The sequence below is a fragment of the Furipterus horrens genome, unplaced genomic scaffold (assembly GCF_987537825.1).
Source record: "Furipterus horrens unplaced genomic scaffold, mFurHor1.1.pri manual_scaffold_6, whole genome shotgun sequence".
NCBI classification, from domain to species: domain Eukaryota; kingdom Metazoa; phylum Chordata; class Mammalia; order Chiroptera; family Furipteridae; genus Furipterus; species Furipterus horrens.
Genome location: NW_028327176.1, coordinates 10768975 through 10791540, shown reverse-complemented (window position 1 = coordinate 10791540; position 22566 = coordinate 10768975). Strand labels below are relative to the sequence as shown.

Below are 22566 nucleotides of genomic sequence, written 5' to 3'. Positions count from 1 at the left end.
TTGGTTTCAAAAAACTGGTTTTACCATAATATATTGTATTTCAAATATACAATATATTTGTATATATATTTATATGGTAAAACTGGTTTTACCATAATAAATTGTATTTCAAATGACTCTTCATTTACATTTAGACTTAAAAAAAAAAAAAAAGAATGAAGCCTTGCCAAGCAATGAGACTTAAAGTTCATAAAGCTCTCAGGCACAGCAGTATTCTTAAATGCCTTCTGAATCACCAGTTGAAAATATGATATCTATCCAGGGCAATATGTTATATCCCAATTTGTTGAAATCAACAGTCATTCCTCTTGTGCTGACTGGTTTGGCTCAGTGGGTTGAGCATCATCCTACAAACCAAAAAGGTCACCAGTTTGATTCCAATCAGGGCTGGGTGACATGCCTGGGTCACAGGCCAGGTCCCTGGTAGGGGGCATGCAAGAGGCAACAGATCAATGTTTCTTTTACGCATCGATGTTTCCCTCCTTTTCTTTCTCCCTCCTTTCCCCGCTCTCTAAAAATAAATAAATAAATGAAATATTTAACATCATTCCTCTTTATTTATTAAACTATTCAGCTAATCAAAATACACCAGACACCTTTTTTTCTGGGTGAAGAAGAAGGATTTTTGTCTGATGTGTGGGAGGGAGAGTTTCACAAAGCCCACTTCTAGGAGGCTGGCTTTCGTTTACTTACTTTCCCCTGTTGGATCTACAGATTGCAGAGGCCATAAAGAAAGGTTCTACAAGTGACTTGTTTCTTCACTACATCTTCATGGACAATGCATTTGAACTCCCCACCGGACTTGGGCTACACCTGCAAGTGTCCTCCTCTGGAATCATCACTCCCGGAATGCAGGCTGGGCTGAAATTGGAAGAAGACACTGTAAGACACGCCTCACCTTCTGATTCCTCTGATTGTTCTTTTCTTCCAGGGAGGGTTCCTTGTACAATTTTCAAATGTGTTTCCAGCTCAAGGTGAAGTGCTTCATCAATGTAATCCCCTCATTAATGCTGATGAAAGGCTTTAGGGATCCACTGGGATGCTAGCTAGCTCCCATGGGGCCTGGCGGTCCCACGAGAACCCAGCTATTCTCTCAGTACATGAGGATTCCTGTCGGCTTTTTCCTTTATGCTTAAAGTTAATGTGGGCACTTCTTAGTCCTGGATATCAGTGTTGTGTGGCCCTGGAAAACTGACGACTTGGCTTTTCTTCCTTCAAACAAATCATAGTAATGTGTCCTGAGGTGGGAGCCACTGAGACATGTTTGCCCAGGGATGGGCAGGTTGATTTGACGCAGGGGGATAACAAAGCTGACCAGGTCATTTTCTGACTTCCAGGGAATACAGATGAAACTGGTGGCAAAGCCCTCCGTGTCTGTGGAGTTTGTGGAAAATATGGGCATCGTTATTCCAGACTTTGCTAGGAGTGGCGTGCAGATGAGCGTCAACATCTTCCATGAGACAGGCTTGACGGCAGGAGTTGCCTTAGGTCTTGAGGTTGTGAAGTTCACCATTGAAGCTCCAAAGAGGCCAGTCAAGCTGCTCAGTGTCAGGTAACTCTTCCAGTTGGATCTGACCAGCCAGTTTGAAGGAGAATTGAGACTGTGTCTGCAGAATTTGGCCAGGCTAGACAATGAATTAAGATAATTCTGGCCCTAGTGGGTCTGGGGTGTCAGAGGGAGATAAGGTACTGAATTACCTATTTTTAACCTAGCTGAGATTCAGTAAATAATTATAATTTCCCCAACTTTCCACATTTTACTAAATGGAAACGAGATCTAGCTTACCTAGTTGTTATTAGGTTATGGGGGCTTTTTCTGTTTGTTTTTTATTGGTTTATTCATTTGTTTTGAGAATGAAAAAAACACTAGCTCTAGAGAAGTTATACTTGAGAAATTAACATTTTTCCCATAAAAAATACCAAAGGACATACTGATTTGTGGTAGCTAGCTCAGTAGGCAAAGCATGGCAGTCCTAATCTCATGATTGTGGGATAGAGCTTTATTTTCAAAGACATCCTCAAACATTGATTTACCTTAGTTTCCATATTTGGGGCACATTAATTTGTTGATTCAAAAATAGTAAAAATAGCATTGAATTGCTTAATATAGACCACGCGTCCTGAATGAGAGAGCTTACAGTGTATAGGAGAGGCATACAAGGAAGCGAACAGTAACTCCAATGTGTGGGCTCCGTCATAGGAAATATTAGAGGACCATAACATTCCATAGCGTGTAACCTGTGGCAGTTCAGGAAAGCTTCCTGAAGAAAGTCATACTTGAGCTGATATCTGAAGTTCTGTCACAGTTATTCAGACCAAAAAGAAAGGAACGAATGTTCCCAGGCAAACAGAAAGGCATGTGTGGTGGCCTGAAAAAAAAAAAAAAAGAATATGGCTCAGGAACTGCAATAAATTCAGTGTAATAGCGTGCCTGGGGAACATAATGGGAGATGCCCTAAGAGACTGGCGAGGGTCAGTCTTTTTAAGGAGTTTAGGCTCTTCTGAAGGCAAAGGAGTTTAAAATGGGAGCATAACTAAAATAAGTTGGTGTTTTCGAAAATGTACTCTGACCACAGAGTGGGATGTGGGTGTGCAGGAGGCATGACCAGAGACAGGTAGACCAGTTAGAAGTCTGTCGTAATCATACGTGGGTGAGAAGTGCCAGTGGCCTACTGGGTGTAGAAAGGAGTGAGCCCACTCTAGAAATTCTTAGAAATATGAGTACTTGGTGATTGACTGGTTATGGGTTAGGGTTAGAGTTACGTTAGGCAAAAGAAGGAGGAAAGCGGAGTCGGGGTGCCCTTCATTGAAAAGGGGCTAATGAGGGAGAGATGCTAGTGTGGAGGAAGATGACAGATTCAGGTTTGGATATATTGTATTGGAACCAGTGAGGATATCCAGCTGGCAATTGGGCCAATGGGGCTGAGCTCAGTTAAAAGGTCTGAGCTACAAATACAGATTTGGGAGTCTGGCACAGGGAGGTTATTGAAATCAAACAGCAGTTGGTATAGAGTAAAACACGAGGGACTAAGACAGAAATGTGGAGAATGTAAACCCATGAAGGGGGAGAGAATAAGCAGCAAAGAGGGAGAAGGAGTGACCAGAGATGCAGAGGAGAGCCAAGGCTGTGAAGGGTCACAGAAGCCCAGGAGTGGCCACAGAGGTGTACCTGGCAATCATAGCTGCATCTTAGGGCACCTCTAAAGTGATGAGTATGGAGGAAAGAGGATGATCGATGAAAGAAAACATACTTGGGTGAAACCAGGACACTGTTGAACTTCCTTGTACTTACTTATGTTTTAAGTACACACTTGGAAGAAGGATACCGTAATTGTTTCATAAGTTACAGACGCTAAAGTCTGAATCTGGCCATAAGTGAGCAGCTCTGCTGTATGTTTCCAAGAGATCGAGGAAGATGAAACCTAAAAAAGTCCATGGGAGTTAGGAGCAAGAAGGTGATTGGAGATGCTGATGAAAGCAGTTCCAGAAGCACAGTGGGGGTGGCAGTCAGGTGGAAGTTCACGGACAAGGGTGTTGAGAGAAAGTGGAGTCTTCCAAGACAGACACATTTCTTGATTGTGGGTGTGGAGACAAGAGGGAGTAGAAGGCAAAGACTGTGTGTGTGTGTGTGTGTGTGTGTGTGTGTGTGTGTGTGTGTGTGTGCGCGCGCGCGCGCGCGCGCGCGCGCGCATGCGTAGATGGGAGAAGACACCTAGTGTGTTTAATGCTGGTGGAAAGAAGCCAGTAGACAAAGAGATTTCAGATGAAAGGATACAGGGCATCTGTGACCTTGCATCATAGGAAGGAAGGAAGACACCCGAGGTCAGGTCCCAGCGACGGTTACTGAACACTGCTGAGCCCGTTTCCTGTGTAAAAGGAGGCTCCTAATGCCTACTGCTCTGGGGATTACAGATAACAAATATAAAGAACTTGGTGCAGTGTCTGAAACATAAGTCACTGTGATTGTTAGCCTCGTCGATGTTGTTCACAGTATGATTTGTTTCGGCATAAATCAAAGAATTTGAGGTGGGTGTGGACAGAGGGGAAACAGGGCAGGATAGGAGGGCCTTTGCACTGGGAGAATCAGTGATGTTCATTTTGATTCATGACTTAAAAATAACTCAGGATTTTTCTTTCTTCACTAGTAACACATTGCATTTGATCTCTACCACCAAAACGCAAGCGATTTCATCTCTAACGAAGAACAGGGAGTCCCGGTCAAATTGCAAGCCTTTCATCACTGGCCTGAACTACTGTGCCACGGTTGCTTACTCCAACACCAGTTCCTATCCTTCTCTGACTGGATACACCAGGTCAGACACGCTCAATGTCCCACCCAGCGTCTGCTTACCACCTACCTTGTGGCCATCTAACAGGACAAAGGGAAAAGTGCAGTGTTGTAGGGTTGTGTCACCAGCCTCAGGGTTCTGCACCATCTTTTAATTGTTTAAAACAGTGATCTTCTACCCAACACACCTGAAGGAAACACAAATTCCTGCCTGAAGTTGGGGTCCAGGACTGGGCTCCTCCATAGGTGGCAGGGGAGTGGTGGTGTTGGAAGGGGAGGAGTCCTGACTGTGGAGGGAGATCTTAGCTCAAAAAGTAAAGAGCCAAAGTAATTCTCTCATACTCCTCAAGGGACCTGCACCCACTGCCATTGAGAACCACGCCTTTAAAGGCATCTCTTTCCAGAGGGTACCCCCTCCTTCTCCCATATGCATTCAATGAGGGGATCACAGCACACATTCCTATTTGCTTCTCATTCAATGTCCATGTTTCTGAGCCTCCAGACACCTTGGGATGACCTTTCCTAGAGCCATGGGCATTCAAAGCCCTCGCCGTGCTTAAAATCAACCAGTCTTCAACTCCCCGCCACCCCCCCCCACAGCCCCCTCACCCCGTTTCCACTGTTTGTTAGCTTTGCTGACACAGCCAGCAACCTCTGCTCTGCTTGCCCAGAAACCCTGGGAATACTGGGCTCTGCCCTTGCCTTGGGCTCTTGGAGGGACTTGAAAGGGATGATAAAGCTCGTCATCAGTTAAGGAGAAGAATCAACCTTAAAATAAGGACCATGTTTTGCTGCTGTTGAGGCTGAGTTGCTTTGCTGGCATCCTCCTCATCATGGAACGTTCTAACAGCACTCACCATATGCATTGCAGCATCTTGGGGTATGAAGTAGAACTGACGCCAACGGGAGAGGTAGAGCAGTACTCTGCCAGCGCAACCTACAGTCTCCAGGAAGAGGGGGAAGCCCTGGTGGACACGCTGAAGTTTGCCGTTCAGGCAGAAGGTAAGTGTCCAAAAAAGGGCTCTTCCATCTCTGCCCTCAGTCTCGGGTCCAGAACTCATGAAGAGAACATCTTTACATTAATATGTATAACAAATATGTGCTGAGCGCCAGATCGGTGTCAGGGCTGTTCTAAGAGGTGAGGCTAGAACGGGAACCAGCAGAGATACTTTCTACCCTCATGGAGTTTGTAGTAAATGCCCAGACAAGTAAATATTTAGATAAGCCATATGGAAAGAGCTTTACAGGCTGAGGAGCCAGTAGGTGCAAAGGCCCTGAGGCAAGTATACAGCAGTGATGTTTGAGGAAGAAGAAGGAAGCCAGTATGGCTAAAACACAGAGAGTAGGGAGGTGATGAAGTCAGAAAAATAGGGTAACATGGAAGAAGAATAGCCTTGAGGGTTTGGGTAAGGACGTTGGCTTTTACTACATGAAATAAAAAGCCACTGGAGAATTTTCATGATGTGATTTGTTTATTTTGAGGAAAGACTTTAGCAACACAGAGACAGAGAAATTAATATGTACATTATAGCAATGATCCAAGCCAAAGGGGATTTGGATTAGAGTGGTGGCCGAGAAAATCTGGGAAATGATTGGATTCTGGCCATATTTTGTAGATAAGGCTGACAAGATGTGCTGATGTAGTGGGTGTTGAGAGTCAGGTAAAAATTCAGGATGACTAAGTTTTTCAGCCTTTGCAACTAAAGAGCGGAGATGCCATATACTGAGATGGGAAAGATCACTGCAGGAGTGGGCTTTAGGGGATGGGGTAAACTTAGATGCCCACTTTGGAAGACTTCTTAGGTAGGAACAGAGTGTTACCAAATTACACTAGGAAAACAAATCCACAGGAGAAATCCACATGGTGTGTGCTGAAAAAAATATGTCGTGTGACAATGTTACAAAAGACATAAAATAGGTAAGACTATGGATTGGAGGAAACACGGAGACCTTGTCATAAAGGAAGGAGGAGTTGGGAAGGGATGAGGCAGGGTGTGGGCGCTGAGCAAGGAGCCAGGAAGGGTATCATCACATGGAGATGTCACATCTGCCTGACAGAGAAGGACCTTGAGCCCTTGCTGTTCCCTGAACCTGCCCAGGGCTTCCCACAGGAGGACCTTTGTATTTGCGATTCCCTCTGGCTGGAATGTTCTCCCCCCAGAATGCAGCACAGCTCAGCCCGTCTCTGACCCAACATCCCCTCATAGGGGAGAATGTCTCTGACCACCCTACAGGAGATAGCACCGTTTTTATCCCTTTCTAACTCTATTGTCTTATCCAGTGGTAGTTTCTTTATAGTATCATTTACCATGTGACATAAATAATTTAGCTTTTTTATTGCCTGTACTCCCCGACTAGGATGTAAGATCCGTGAGGGCAGGGACTCCCAAGTGCCAAGAACAGTGCCTAACACATGAGAGGCAATCAATAAACATTTGTGGATGGAACAAATAAATACATGTGCACCACTGAATTAAAGTATCAGGGTAAAATCCTGCAGTGTCCTCATGTAAGCCCATGGAGTCCTTGAGGTTTCTCTGCCTCTTCTTCTCTTTCCTTCCTAAACAGAGCTTCCAAATACACCTTTTGATTATCCTGTCCGTTCTTTCAGGTGTAAAGCAGACTGAGGCCTCTATGACATTCAAATATAACCCGCAGACAATGACCTTGACCAGTGAAATGCAAATTCCAGATTTTGATGTCGACCTTGGGACAGTCCTCAGAGTTAGTAATGAATCTGCTGAGGAAGAAGCATCTTACAAACTCACTCTGGACATTCAGAACAAGAAAATCACAGAGGTTACCCTCACCGGCCACATAAGGTACCCTTACCAGCCACAGAAGGCTCAGGATGATCTGACCTGAGCTGCTAGCCCTCGGGGCTCTTTCCTATCTTCCTTTTCGTCTTTGAAGCTGACCAGACTCGGGCATTTCTGGTCCACAGTCCAAGGGGCAGATGGAGCCCTCAACATTCTGACCCTTTGCACATGTCCAGTTAGATCTTCCTACCTTTCACTGGGCACTTACTATTGATCAGGGACCATGCGGGGTGCTTTAAAGAAATTATCTCAGTCCTCATAATGATCTGAAAGGCAGGTATGAGTTTCCCTGTTTTATAGATAAGGAGATGATAGTTCAGAGGGATTAAACAATTTGAACAAGGCAATAGAGCTAGTAAATGGTAGCACAGCATTCCAATAGTTTTGGAAAACTTTCTCTCTCTCCCCTGCCTCCCCAGAAAGTCCTGAATTTGTGCTAAAGTTGACTATAGAAATCAATGAGTTTAATCTCTGGTCATTTTCTCTGAGCCACCCATGCATTTCATTTTTATCACCACATGGTGACCTTCTGTTTAATTTGCATGCCTCTTTGGAATAAACAAAGCCATTGATGTCAACCAATTTTATTTTTAATAGTTGTGACAAGAAGGAAGAAGGCAAAATCAAAGGTGTTATTTCCATACCCCGTCTGCAAGCAGAAGCCAGAAGTGAAACCCTGGCCCAGTGGACTCCCACAAAACTGCTCCTCCAAATGGATTCATCTGCTACAGCTTATGGCTCCGCAATTTCCCACAAGTTGGCTTGGCGTTACGGTGTGTGCCTCTTTCCCGGGGGAGCACCTCCAAGAGCGCTCTGCACTCGAGCGCCATGTTAGGAGCCATTGGTGAGAGGATGGCCTGGTTCCACTGACAACTATTTCACGTGTGTATTTTCAGATGAAGAGAAGATTGAATTTGAATGGAACGCAGGCACCAATGTGGATCCCAAAAAAGTGGCTTCCAGTTTCCCAGTGGATCTCTCTGATTATCCTAAGAGCTTGCACGTGTATGCCAACAATCTCTTGGATCACAGAGTTCCTCAAACAGACATGACTTTCCGGAACATGGGTTCCAAATTAATAGTTGTAAGTACAAATCAGTCAATAAATGCATGGTTATAAGTGCTAATTACATACCCAACCCTGAGGTGAAGGAGGGCATCCAAAGATGGATAAGGCATGCCTCCTTCCCCCAGGGAATCTCTGGGGAGAAAAGAAACATTCATGGTGGTTACACAGTTACACAAGGCTGTATAGGATAAGTGTCAGGTGAATATACTACTAAACAGAAGAGTTTGCTGTGACTAAGATATCAAAAGTAGCTTCAGAACACTGGCTAGGAGTTTGACTGCGTGATATGGTCCTTTAATAAAATATAGGAAGCAATCAATGACTGACAACTAAAAATTCATAATTTTCTGTGATTTATTTTTACCTTCTGGTGCCTCATCCTGCTTAGTGATTGGTCTGTCAAATATGGATTATTGCCTAATATATGCCCATTACTCTGAAATTTTCTATTATTTTGTAGTCAACAAACACATGGCTTCAGAAGACATCCACAAGTCTCCCTTACGCCCAGAAATTGCAAGGTTACCTCAGTAGCCTAAAAGAGTTGAACCTCCAGAAGATGGGATTGCCAGACTTCCACGTCCCAGAAAACCTCTTCTTGAAAAGGTATAAAAATAAACTGAAAATATTTCTTGAACCACGTTAAGTAAATGGAAGATTTTACTTAATATGATTGAGACTCTTAATTCACATTTTTAAGGGTAATAATTCAAGCATTTTTAAGGATATTAATAGCTGTGGCATAAACACTGTGGCATTTTTGCATTATTAAACACAAGGTCAGAATGTAAATGCCAACCTGGTCAGAAAGAACTTAAGAAATAATTGAGTATTCTAGTACTTTCACTCTAAAATATTTTATTTACTACAACCTAAACTAGAAAGCCCATCAATTTTCCTCCATTATAAGTGAACTCCCCCTTTGTTCAGGATCAGAATATATGCATAAATGTGTGACTGTAAAGAATCCGAGACTGTCCAGTGGAATTGTTGACCGCAGGTTTGCTGTGGAGCTCCAGAGTGTCAAACAGTCTTTGAGCACTGGACGAAGGAAGCATTCTAAGAGAATATTTTACTCTAGTCATATAGCCTCATCCTTACAGGAAAGTCAGATTCCAAACTACTGAGCACTTTTGTATTTACAGAAATACACGTAATGCTTTGCTTTATTTCATGAAAGTTAAAAAAAAAAACAAAAACCATCAGAGCATGAGCTAAAAAGACAATAGTCTTTCTTAGATTGACTGTTCTCTGTATGATCTTCAGGGTTAAGAAAATAAGTAGCCTGTGTTACCTGGGCCTTTGCATATTCTGTGGCTGAGCAGCAGAGTTTAACAGACCAAATGAGTGTGAAAGGAAGGAAGTCTGCTAAGGCATTCCCACAGACAAACCCATCAAAGACAAGAGGGGAAAGTGGCAGCTTCAGAGGATTCAGAAGCCTCTTGCTTCACTTCTAGTGCCTCTGACCAGCAGTCTTCTCTGTGCTGTGCTGAAAAGATAGAACTGTGGGCCTTAGAATCATCTAGAGTCTTATCAAGGATCCCCCTACTGGATGCCAGGATTCTGGATGGACACCATCCAATCCCTGTTAAAGTAATGCAATGAACAGTTGACTTACTTACAAAATTTAAAATTCTGCCACCCTACTTTATTCTTATAAGTTATTCTGATAGTCCATAATATGTGCATAGTATTGAAAAAACTGCAAATTCACTTGGCTATTTTCCTCATTTGCTGGTTAGCTCTGTGAGGTCAGCAGAAAGGGCACTATTACCCTCATTGCACAGATACTATCACGGAGACTCAGAGGTGTATTCACTAATATGGTATCACCGTCAGTGGCAACTAACACTCTATCCCACACCAGTGTTCTTTCCACATGGCAAGCTGCTTGAATTCAGTTTAGCAAATCTGTATCAAGTGACCCCTATGTACAAGATAATAGACTAAGTACAGGGAGAAGAAAAAAACTGGACAAGTTGTAACCTTCCCTCCCAGGAAGCTACCATGTAGATGCAGATAAAGGAGCAAATAAGTTCTAATTATAGAAGCATAACTCTGACACAGGTGTTAGCAAACATGTTGAGACAGGTGTCAGGGACTGTGTCACTACTAGAACAAGAAAAACTATAGCTTTAAAAGGTCGGCACTGATAAGGAAGCAGCTCTTGAAAGGGTTTCGGATGGACATGAGTGTTCGATAGGTGGAGGTGAAAGCAGAGGGATTCAGGCATCGGGAGCAGCATAAGGAAAAGCGAGAATGGATTTGGGAACAGGGCACATGCACTGTCGCTTGGCAGGTCAGATGGCAGAGAACTTTGGAATTCTTGATGTCTGACTCTGGGGACATTGTGTTGTTCATTGCAGTGATGGCCGGGTCAGATACACCTTGAATAAGAACAATGTGAAAATTGAGATTCCTTTGCCTTTTGGTGGCAAATCCTCTAAAGATCTAAAGATGCTGGAGACTATTCGGACACCAACCATCAACTTGAAATTTGTGGGATTCCACCTGCCATCTCGAGAGTTCCATGTCCCTGCTTTTACCGTTCCCACGTCTTATGAACTGCGGGTGCCTCACTTGGGTGTTCTAGACCTCTCCACAAATATCTACAGCAACTTGTACAACTGGTCTGCCTCCTATACTGGTGGCAACACCAGCACAGACCACTTGAGCCTTCAGGCTCGGTACCACATGAAGGCTGACTCTGTGATCGACCTGCTCTCCTACAGTGTGCAAGGTGAGCCATGCTTGGGTAGAGGGTGCACAGGGGTGATTCACTGCAGGCTCTGATGGGATAGCCTCCTCTGGGGAGAAGATGACTTGGGCTTCCTTACAGATGTTTTTCTTGCTACTTGGAAGCCCATTCATTTGTTCAACCAACAGAAATATTTATTAAACATATAAAATATATCAAGGATTCTACTAGGCAATAACAGAGAAAACAGACAGGTATATTGGCAATTATAACTTAATGTCAGAGGTGCTATGATAGCATATTGTGTATCAGTATAAGGGACAGAGGAAGCACTTAATAAGGGAACGCAGTAAGGGCTGTAGTGGTCAGGGAAGTCTTCCTGCAGGAATTCTTCTTGCTATCAGATTTTATGCTCATGTTATATGCGGATAGAGGAGACTGTGGCACTATTGGCCCGGATCAATGGGGCTTTTTTACTGAAAGTCTTACAGCATAGAAATTGTTCTGGAAATTTATTGCCTAATTTAACCAATGTGATTTAATTTCTATGTTAGGATCTGGAGAAACAACATATGACCACAGGAATACGTTCACATTATCGTGTGATGGATCTGTACACCACAAACTTCTGGATTCAAACATCAAATTCAGTCATGTAGGAAATATTGCAAACAATCCAGCCTCAAAATCTTTGCTCACATTCGATGCATCTAGTGCCTGGGGACCACAGATGTCTGCTTCAGTGCATTTGGACTCAAAAAAGAGAGAGCATTTGTATATCAAGGAAGTCAAGATTGATGGGCAATTCCGAGTCTCTTCCATCTTTGCTAATGGTGTGTATGGCCTGTCCTATCAAAAGGATCCTACCACTGGCCAGCTCAACGGAGAGTCCATTCTGAGGTTTAACTCCACCTACTTCCAGGGCAACAACAAGATAACAGGAATTTATGAAGATGGAACTGTCTCCCTCATCTCCACCTCGGATCTGCAAGGTGGCATTATTAAAAACACTGCTTCCCTGAAATATGAGAACTACGAGCTGACTCTGAAATCTGACACCAATGGAGAGTATGAGGACTTTACCACTTATAACAAAGTAGACCTGACCTTCTCTAAGCAAAATGCATTGCTGCGTTCTGAATACCAGGCTGATTATAAGACACTGAGGTTCTTCACCCTGCTTTCTGGATCATTAAATTCCCACGGGCTGGAAATAAATGCTGACATCTGGGGCACTGACAAAACTAATAGTGGTGCTCACAAAGCAACGCTAAGGATTGGCCAAGATGGATTGTCTACCAGCGCAACAACCAACTTGAAGTATAGTCCCCTGACATTGGAGAACGAGTTGAATGCAGCTCTGGGACTCTCCGGGGCATCTGTGAAATTAACCACAAATGGCCGCTTCAGAGAACACAATGCAAAATTCAATCTAGACGGAAAAGCTACCCTCACAGAGGTGTCCTTGGGAAGTGTTTATCAGGCCATGATGCTGGGTGTCGACAGCAAAAATATTTTCAACTTCAAATTTAACGAAGATGGACTTAAGCTTTCAAATGACATGATGGGCTCATATGCTGAAATGAAACTTGACTATACAAACAGTCTGAACATTGCAGGGCCCTCACTAGACTTTTCCTCAAAACTGGACAACATTTATAGTTCTGACAAGTTGTATAAGCAACTTTTTAACTTACAGCTACAGCCCTATTCTCTTGTAACTACCTTAAACAATGAACTGAAATTCAATGCCCTGGATCTGACCAACCATGGGAAACTACATCTAGAGCCCTTGAAGCTGAATGTGGGTGGGAACATAAAAGGAGCCTACCAAGACAATGAAATAAAACACATCTACTCCATTTCTTACGCAGACTTGTCAGCAAGTTACAAAGCAGACACTGTAGCTAAAGTGCAGGACACAGAGTTTAGCCATCGGCTCAGCACAAACATCGCTGGGCTAGCTTCAGCCATTGATATCAGTACAAACTATAATTCGGACTCACTGCATTTCAGCAATGTTTTCCACTCTGCGATGGCCCCTTTTACCACGACCATCGATGTGCATACAAATGGCAATGGGAAGCTGGTTCTCTGGGGAGAACACACTGGGCAACTTTACAGCAAATTCCTCTTGAAAGCAGAACCTCTGGCCCTGACGTTCTCTCATGACTACAAAGGATCTACGAGTCACCATCTTAGGTCCAGAAGGAGCCTCAGTACTGCTCTTGATCACAAAGTCAGTGCCCTGCTCACTCCAGCTGAGCAGAGAGGAACCTGGAAACTCAAGACCCAGTTGAACAAAAATGAATACAGTTATGAGTTTGATGCTTACAATACGAAAGACAAAGTTGGTGTGGAGCTTACTGGACAAGCCCTGGCTGACCTCACCACACTGGACTCCCCGATTGAAATGCCACTTTTACTCAGGGATCCTGTCAATGTAATTGATGCTTTGGAGATGAGGGATACTATTGACCAGCCCCAGGAATTCACTATGATTGCCTCTGTAAAATATGATAAGAACCAAGATGTTCACACCATTAACCTCCCATTCCTTAATCTCCTGCCAGAATATTTTGAGAAGAGTCAAATAGTAATTATAACTTCATTGGAAGCCATACAGAGAGAATTGAAACATATCGATATTGATGAAGTCGCAACAAAATACAGAACAACCTTGGACAAACTCTCACAGCAAGTTAATGACCAGCTGAACGAAGTCAATTGGGAGAGACAAGTTTCAAGCGCCAAGGAAAAACTAACTGCTTTCGCAGAAAATTATGGAATTACAGAAAATGATCTAAAAATTGCATTGGACAATGCCAAAATCAATTTTAATGAAAAACTATCTCAACTACAAACATATGTGATACAATTTGATCAGTATATTAAAGATAATTTTGATTTGCATGATTTTAGAACAGCTATTGCTAAGATTATTGATCGAATCATTGAAAAATTGAAAATACTTGATGAACATTATCATATTCGTGTAAATTTAGTAAAAGCAATCCATAATCTGTATTTGTTTACTGAAAAGATTGATTTTAACACACTTGGAAGTAGTACAGCATCTTGGATTCAAAATGTGGATACTAAGTATCAAATCAGAATCCAGGTACAAGAAAAATTGCAACAGCTCAAGACACAAATTCAGAATATTGACATCCAGCACCTTGCAGAAAAGTTAAAACAACAGATTGAAGCTATTGATGTCCGAGTACTTTTAGATCAATTAAGAAATACAATTCCATTTCAGAAAATAAAGCAAATGATTAAGAATGTCAAATACTATGTTAGAAATCTCACTGAAGATTTTAAAGTAACTGAAAAAATCAAAGCTTTTAGAGCCAAGGTTCACAAGTTAATTAAGATGTATGAAATAGACCAACACATCCAGGTGTTAATGGATAAATCAGTACAGTTGGCCAACAAATATAAGGTGAAGGAGGTTGTTCAGAGGCTGACCAATATCCTACAACAAGTTGGGATAAAAAATCACTTTGAGAAATTGGTTGGGTTTATTGATGATGCTGTCACACAGCTTAAAGCACTGTCTTTCAAGAAATTCATTGAAGAAGTAAACAGATTTCTTGACATGTTGATAAAGAAATTGAGGTCGTTTGATTACCACCAGTTTGTAGATAATACCAATAACAAAATCCATGAGGTGACTCAGAGAATCAATGGTGAAATACAGGCTTTGGACCTTCCACAGAAAGCAAGGGCACTAAAACTATTTGTAGAGGACATCAATGCTGTGGTCTCAGACCGTCTGGAAAATATAAAAGGCACCAAAATAACCTTATTTATTGACTGGTTTCTGGAGGCTTTAAATTCAACATCTTTAAATAACATGAAAGCCAAATTCCAAGAGACCCTAAAAGACCTACCAGACCAAATATATCAAATAGACCTTCAACAGTTAGTTCAGCGATGCCTGTCCCTGGTAGGCCAAGTTTACAACACAATTGTTACTTACATTTCTGACTCGTGGAGTCTTGTTGCTAAAAACCTTACTGACTTTGCAGAACAGTATTCTATCCAAGGCTGGGCTGAAAACCTGAAAGCATTGGTAGAACAAGGGTTCACTGTTCCTGAAATCCAGACCTCCTTTGGGACCTTGCCTGCCTTTGAGGTCAGTCTCCGTGCCCTTCAGGAAGCTACATATCAGACTCCTGCCTTCATTGTCCCACTGACAGATCTGAATGTTCCATCAGTTCAGATAAACTTTAAAAATTTAGGAGATATACAAATCCCAGCCAAGTTTTCCACGCCAGAATTTACCATCCTCAACACCTTCCACGTTCCTTCCTTTACAATTGATCTGGTAGAAATAAAAGCAAAGATCATCAGAATCATTGACCAACTGCTGATTCCACAAATGTACCTGATGGACCTGAAGGGGCTGGACACCATTCTTGCTAGAATCACTTTGCCAGACTTCCATGTTCCAGAAATCACAATTCCAGAATTCGTAATCCCAAATCTAGACCTCAAAGATTTTCAAATTTCTGACCTTCACATACCAGAATTCCAGCTTCCCAGCATCCCACACACTGTGACGGTGCCTACTTTTGGCAAGCTCCGTAGCATTTTGAAAGTCCAATCTCCTCTTTTCACATTAGATGCAAATGCTGACATTCAGAATGTAACGACATCAGCAGATGAGGCAGGGATTACAGCTTCCATCACTGCCAAAGGAGACTCCAAATTAGAGGTTCTCAAATTTGACTTACAAGCAAACGCACTACTCTCGTACCCTAATAGCAATCCGCTCACGCTGAAGGAATCTGTGAGTTTCTCCAGCACATACCTGAAAACAGAACACAAGAGCGAAGTGATATTTTTTGGAAATGCTATTGAAGGAAAATCAAACACAGTGGCAGGCTTACAGACAGAAAAGAATACACTGGAGCTCAGTAATGGTGTCCTCATCAAGATAAACAATCAGCTTGCCCTAAACAGCAACACAAAGTACTTCCACAAATTGAACATCCCCAAACTGGACTTCTCCAGTCATGCTGACCTACACAATGAAATCAAGACCCTGTTGGATGCTCAACACATAGAATGGACTTCTTCTGGGACAGGGTCATGGAAATGGGCCTGCCCCATATTCTCAGATGAAGGAACACACGCATCACAGGTTAGCTTCACTGTGAAAGGACCCCTCACTTCCTTAGGATTATCGAATAAGATCAATAGCAAACACCTGAGTGTAAACCAAACCTTGGTTTATGACTCTAGCTTTCTCAACCTTTACCAATTGGAAATTCAGTCACAAGTTGAATCCCAGCATGTGGGCCACAGTGTTCTCACTGCCAAAGGCACAGCCCTGCTTAGAGAAAGGAAGGTAGAGGTAACTGGCAACCATGATGCTCATTTACAAGGAAAAGTTAGTGGAACTTTGAAGAATTCTCTTTTCTTTGCAGCACAGCCATTTGAGATCACCGCATCCACAAATAATGAAGGAAATCTGAAAGTTAGTTTTCCATTAAAATTGACAGGGAAAATAGACTTTCTGAATAATTATGCACTGCTTCTGAGTCCTAGTGCCCAGCAAGCAAGTTGGCAAGCCAGTGCCAGGTTCAATCAGTATAAATACAATCAAAATTTCTCCGCTGCAAACAATGAGAACAGCATTGAGGCCCACGTAGGAATAAATGGAGAAGCCAACCTGGATTTCCTAAACACTCCTTTAACAATTCCTGAAACAACTCTACCTTATACAAGACTCAGAATTCCTCACGTGAAAGATTTCTCAATATGGGAAAAAACAGGTTTGAAAGAATTCTTAAAAACAACAAAGCAATCATTTGACTTAAGTGTAAAGGCTCAGTATAAGAAAAACAAAGACAAACATTCCATCCCAATTCCTTTGGATGTGTTATATGTGTTTATCAATCATAACACCAATTCCTTCAACAAACATTTTGAGAACGCCAGGGGCAAGACATTAAATTTCTTTACCAGAGTCTATAATAATGCAAAAATTAAGTTTGATAAGTACAAAGTTGAAAAGTCTCCAAACAAGCAACCCAGGACCTTTCAGATTCCTGGATATACTATTCCAGTAGTCAAGGCTGAAGTATCTCCATTCACAGTAGAGATGTTGCCATTCGGCTATGTGATCCCCAAAGAGGTCAGTCTCCCCAATGTCACCATCCCAGATTCTGACTTCTATGTGCCGTCACAAAAATTAATCCTAGATCTGCCAGACCTTCACGTCCCTAGGAATTTTCTGGAGTTTTCTCTTCCAGAATTCAAGGTATTCAGCACCCCATACAATATTTTAATTCCAGCCATGGGCAATATTACCTATGATTTTTCCTTTAAATCAAGTGTCATCACCCTGAATACCAATGTCGGACTTTACAACCAATCAGATATCGTTGCTCATTTCCTTACTTCCTCTTCCTCTGTCATTGAGGCACTGCAGTACAAATTAGAGGGCACCTCCAGTTTGACCAGGAAACGAGGGTTGAAGTTAGCCACCGCTTTGTCTCTGAGTAACAAATTCGTGGCAGGCAATCACGACAGCACCATTAGCTTAACCAGGAGAACGATGGATGCTTCAGTGACAACAACAGCAAAAGTCCACAGTCCAATTTTGAGGATGGATTTCAAGCAAGAACTTAATGGAAATACCAAGTCAAAACCTACTGTTTCTTCATCCATCGAATTAAAGTATGATTTCAATTCCACCAAGCTGTACTCAGCTGCCACAGGGACTGTTGATCACAAGCTCCGCTTAGAAAGCCTCACTTCTTACTTTTCCATCGAGTCATCTAACCAAGGAAACATCAAGGGTTCAGTCCTTTCACAGGAATATTCAGGAATGATTGCCAGTGAGGTCAACACTTATTTAAATTCCAAGGGTACTCGGTCTTCAGTGAAGCTCCAAGGGGCGTCCAAAGTTGATGGTATCTGGAACCTGGAAGGAAAAGAAAGTTTCTCTGGAGAAGTCACTCTCCAACGCATATATGCCATCTGGGACCACAATACCAAAAACCACTTAGAGCTAGTGGGTTTCTCTTCAACATCTGGAGAGCATACAGGCAAAGCCATTCTGGAACTCTCCCCATGGAAAATGTCAGCCCTCGTTCAGGTCAGTGCAAGTCAGCCCGGTTTCTTCCTTGATCTTGATTACCTTGGCCAGGAAATGTCCCTGAATGTTAACACTGAGAACCAGAAGGTTAGCTGGAAAAGTGAGATCAGGGTTCTCTCTGGGTCTCTCCAGAACGATGTACAGCTTTCCAATGACCAAGAAGAGACACGCCTTGATATTGAAGGTTCCTTCGAAGGGTACCTACAGCCCCTCTACAATACTGTCCCACTACCGGTTTATGACAAGACCTTAGGGGAACTTCTAAAGCTGGATGTCACCACCAGTACTGACACGAGACAGCATCTTCGTGCTTCAACAGCCCTTGTGTACACCAAAAACCCCAGAGGCTATACCATCTCTATCCCCGTGCAAGAAATGGCTGATAAGTTTGTTATTCCTGGACTGAAGCTAAATAATCTGAACTCAGTTCTTGTCACGCCTACATTCCAAGTCCCATTTACGGATCTTCAGGTTCCATCCTACACACTTGACTTAAGTGAAATAAAAATCTACAAGAAGCTAAGTACCTCACCATTTGCCCTCAATCTACCAGCCCTACCCGAAGTCCAGTTCCCAGAAGTTGATGTGTTAACAAAGTACTCTCAACTGGAAGACTCTTCCGTTCCCCTGTTTGAGGTAACAGTGCCCGAATCCCAGGTAGTTCTGTCCCAGTTCACCTACCCAAAAAGGATTTCCATTGGTGCTACTGTTTTGGATCTAAATGAGATGGCCGGCAAGATTGCAGACTTTGAGTTGCCAAACATCACCATTCCCAGACAGACTATTAAGATTCCTTCAGTTAAGTTCTCTGTACCTGCTGGAATTCACATCCCTTCCTTTGGAGCGCTGACGGCACGTTTTGGGGTGGCCTCTCCCCTGTATAATGCTACTTGGAGTGCTGGTTTGAAAAACAAAGGAGATCACATTGAAACATTCCTGGATTCCAAGTGCAACTCAACCATGCAGTTCCTGGAATATGACCTTAATGGTAAGGAAATGTCCTGATTTCTGCTGTATAAGAATTCTATATGATACATGTTTTCAATGAGAGTTGTGGATTGATAATTGTGTATTTAAATATGACTAGAGGCATAATTCCTCCCTATTGCAAAATTTTAAAAAAGAGATACTTATATACCCACATGTAACATCCTGTAGAAAACCTTCTGACATTTAAAAGGAATAGGAAAACAGACTTTTCTGTAATCATTTTAGGACTGATAATATCCTTTTTTTTTTTTTTTAATGTGGGCTGCATGTTTCAAATATATAAGTAAGCCATTTAAGTTAAGATAGATTTCTCCTGGTTGTCACAAGGAAAATGTCTGTGTCCTACAGTTATTAATCGTATTAAAAAATCTCTCCTATACAGTTGTGGGAACACACAAGATTGAAGATGGCATGTTAGTCTCTAAGACTAAAGGAACATTTTCACACCGTGACATCAGCGCAGAATATAAAGAAGATGGCAAATATCAAGGAGAATTTCTGTATACAACTTTTATTGAAATTTTATCCCTTTCCAGATCATTGTGACTTTTTCATATCTTCCTATCCTTTTCATGATGGCTCATCGGCTTTTCTGTTTGCAGGGACTGGGAAGGAGAGGCTCGCCTGGACATCACCAGCCCGACCTTTACGGATGTCCATCTGCGTCACTACTCAGATGGAAATGACTACTACTCAGCAGCCTTTCCAGCCATAGGCACAGTGGCCATGGACTTGAAAGATGATGACGATACCTTAAAATACAACCTCTATTACCGTCCTCAGGTGAGTCCCATCTAATGGGTTACACCCCTTAGCAGCAAGTAGAGACTTGGGGCAGATAAATGTAATTTAGTACCAAGTATTTTCTCAGGGCTTTCCCAGATTGGGTGAAAGACAGCGATGAGCAGGTCACACTTCTTCTCTGAGGAACTGTTCTCCAGGAAATGTTACAATTAGTCTTTTATTGATTTTAATTATTAGATGTGCCTATGATGTCATATTACTATTATTTTATTACCATTAGGAAAATCTAGAAAGAGGAGGGTTATGACTCACCACCTAAGTCATGAGCAAACTCTGCCACACGCTGAATATATTTTCAGGTAGTGGTTTCTGAAGTATTTGAGGCTTCAAAATGCTTCCCCACAACAGAACTTTTATATGAGATCTGCCAGACTGCTCTGTACTTTACAAGCTCTGTCAGGGCCAAATCAAAGATGCCATTAGATTTAGAAGGTGAGAAGAAGTTATGAGGTCCTGGTACTGAGGTTTGTCATGGCCGTGGAGAATGAACGGCTCCGGACACTGGTATTCTACAATAGATTTCGGCTAGATGGACTCTGGACACTTCCCTTTTTGGCTACTTCTTTTTTCTCTGAATTAGTGTTTTCCTAGAACTTTCTCCTCTTTCTCCCCTTTCTCCTCCTCCACCCCCCCCCCATCTTCAGTCCTAGGAAGGCCTTAATGTTAATTGTTACTGTGTAAACGCCATGGATAAGTTTATCCTTCCTGAGGCACGTGATAAAGAGGAATTAACAACAGTAGGCTCGTGTAATGGTAAGACAAACACATGAGCTGACATAAGAAAGATAAATCCCCTTCTGAATGGGAAGGATCCTCTGATCTTTACTTTTAACTGCTAATGAAGTTCTAGTGTAGTATATTATGTAATCAAGATAATTGAAAACATGTTCTTTTTATCCTTTTTTTTTTCTTCCTGGTTTTAGTCATCTCCAGATAAAACACTCAGCATATTCAAAATTGAGGCTGAGTTCCCTGAATCTAATGAGAAATTTCAGATGAAAGTTAACTGGGAAGAAGAGGCAGTGTCTGAACTGCTCAACTCTCTGAAAAAGAATGTGCCCAAGGCAACAGGGGCCCTTTATGACTGTGTCAACAAGTACCACAAGGAGAGCACAGGACTTGATCTGAGAGATGCTTCTTTAGAACTGACAAAACGTCTGCAGAACACAGCTGAATGGACCTATCAAGAAGCAGCGAATCTGATTGATGAGGTGGACAAGACGCTCAAACTCAGGAGGGTAGCCAGAGGTGCTACAAGAACCTACCAGCTGTGGAATGGCAAGGCCCGGAATGTGTACAAGGAACTATTGGATCAGGAAGGTCAAGTTGATCTCCAGAAACTACAAAATAAGATGCTTGACAGCCTAATAGGAGTTACTAAGGAATACAAAATAATAGTCAAGCATCTGATTGGCTCACTCATCAATTACCTGAAGTTCACCAGATTCCAGCTCCCAGGCAGAGCCAGGACATATACCGTAGATGAACTTGGTACCATGGTCCTGAGAGAAGCAGGGAAGGTGTTGTACCAGGTACACTCAAAAATCCATAGTGGGTTAGAAATACTGTTTTCCTATTTCCAAGACCTAATGGAGAAATCTGAATTAATCAAAGACCTAAAGATTAAATATCCTTCTGATTCAAAAAGTCATAAGCTAACAGATGTGACCTTGGAGTATGGAAAACTGTTGAAATCTTTATCACAAAAGATCCAAAAGGTATTTAATGACCTCCAGTCCAGCAACACTACAGTGATGCTAGGTGATCTTCAGAGATATTTACAAAATGTTTTCGAAGACATAGAAGGAGAAATGAACCGCTTAAAGGAAAAGAAATTTACTGATCTCATTAATGATATCAAACACAAAATCAGCACAACCTTCAACAGTTATACTCAATATGTTTTTAAATTCCTGAAAGAAAAGCTCTACCTTGACTTTGATAAGCTTAATGAAATTATTCAAAACAAACTTCACGAAGCTTCTCAAGAGTTAGATCAGGTCCATCAGTACATAAATAATCTTCGCAGAGACTATTTTTATCCAGGGGTGGCCAGATGGACAATGAAATATTATGAACTTGAAGAAAAGATAATCAACCTGGTCAGAAAGTTAGTAGATGTCCTTAAGGACTTCCATTCCAAATACATTGTCAGTGCCGCTAGCTTTGTCTCCCAACTGTCAAGTGAAGCTGAGAAATTTATGGAGGAAGATATTCAGAAATATCTTAGCATCCTTGTTGATGCAGATGGAAAAAGGGAAGCAAAGATTGTGGAGCTTTGTACCAGCGCTCAGGAAGTAATTGAAAGCTGGACCGCTGCAGTGAAGAAAATCATTTTTGATTACCACCAGCAGTTCCAATATAAACTCCAGAATTTTTCAGACCAACTCTCTGATTACTATGAAAAATTCATTGCTGAGTCCGAAAGATTGATTGACCTGTCCATACAAAAGTACCACATGTTTCTGATATATATCACGGAGTTACTGGAAGAGCTGCAATCGGCCACCGTCAGTGACATGAGCCATTACCTAAAGATTGCTCCTGGAGAACTTACTATCACCTTCTAATTTTTGTAAAGCAATTCTCATTTATTCTTCTACTCCAATTAAGCTTCTACACAGTAGAAAAAAATCCAAACTCTATGCATTGATCTAATTATACACTGAGCCAGTCCTGGAGCAGGCAGCTGACTACAAGCAGAAGCACATGTGAACTGGACATGCATTGAGGCTGGCGTCAGGTCTCTGAAGGTCTCTGAACTCTGGGAAACATTTTTTTTTT

The 22566-nt window shown here is 42.1% G+C and overlaps 1 protein-coding gene across 1 annotated transcript in view; it reads left to right on the top strand.

Moving 5' to 3' along the window:
• Positions 1–22352, top strand: part of APOB (apolipoprotein B) — a 38047-nt gene extending 15695 nt beyond the window's left edge. Inside the window, exons 17-29 of the mRNA XM_090280949.1 lie at positions 715–882; positions 1338–1552; positions 4146–4313; positions 5160–5290; positions 6900–7110; positions 7705–7880; positions 8004–8191; positions 8637–8782; positions 10543–10916; positions 11429–18976; positions 19361–19478; positions 19581–19761; positions 20706–22352. Coding sequence (XP_090137075.1) covers positions 715–882; positions 1338–1552; positions 4146–4313; positions 5160–5290; positions 6900–7110; positions 7705–7880; positions 8004–8191; positions 8637–8782; positions 10543–10916; positions 11429–18976; positions 19361–19478; positions 19581–19761; positions 20706–22352 — 11271 coding nt within the window. The remainder of the gene's footprint in view (positions 1–714; positions 883–1337; positions 1553–4145; positions 4314–5159; positions 5291–6899; positions 7111–7704; positions 7881–8003; positions 8192–8636; positions 8783–10542; positions 10917–11428; positions 18977–19360; positions 19479–19580; positions 19762–20705) is intronic.
• Positions 22353–22566: the final 214 nt, after the last annotated feature.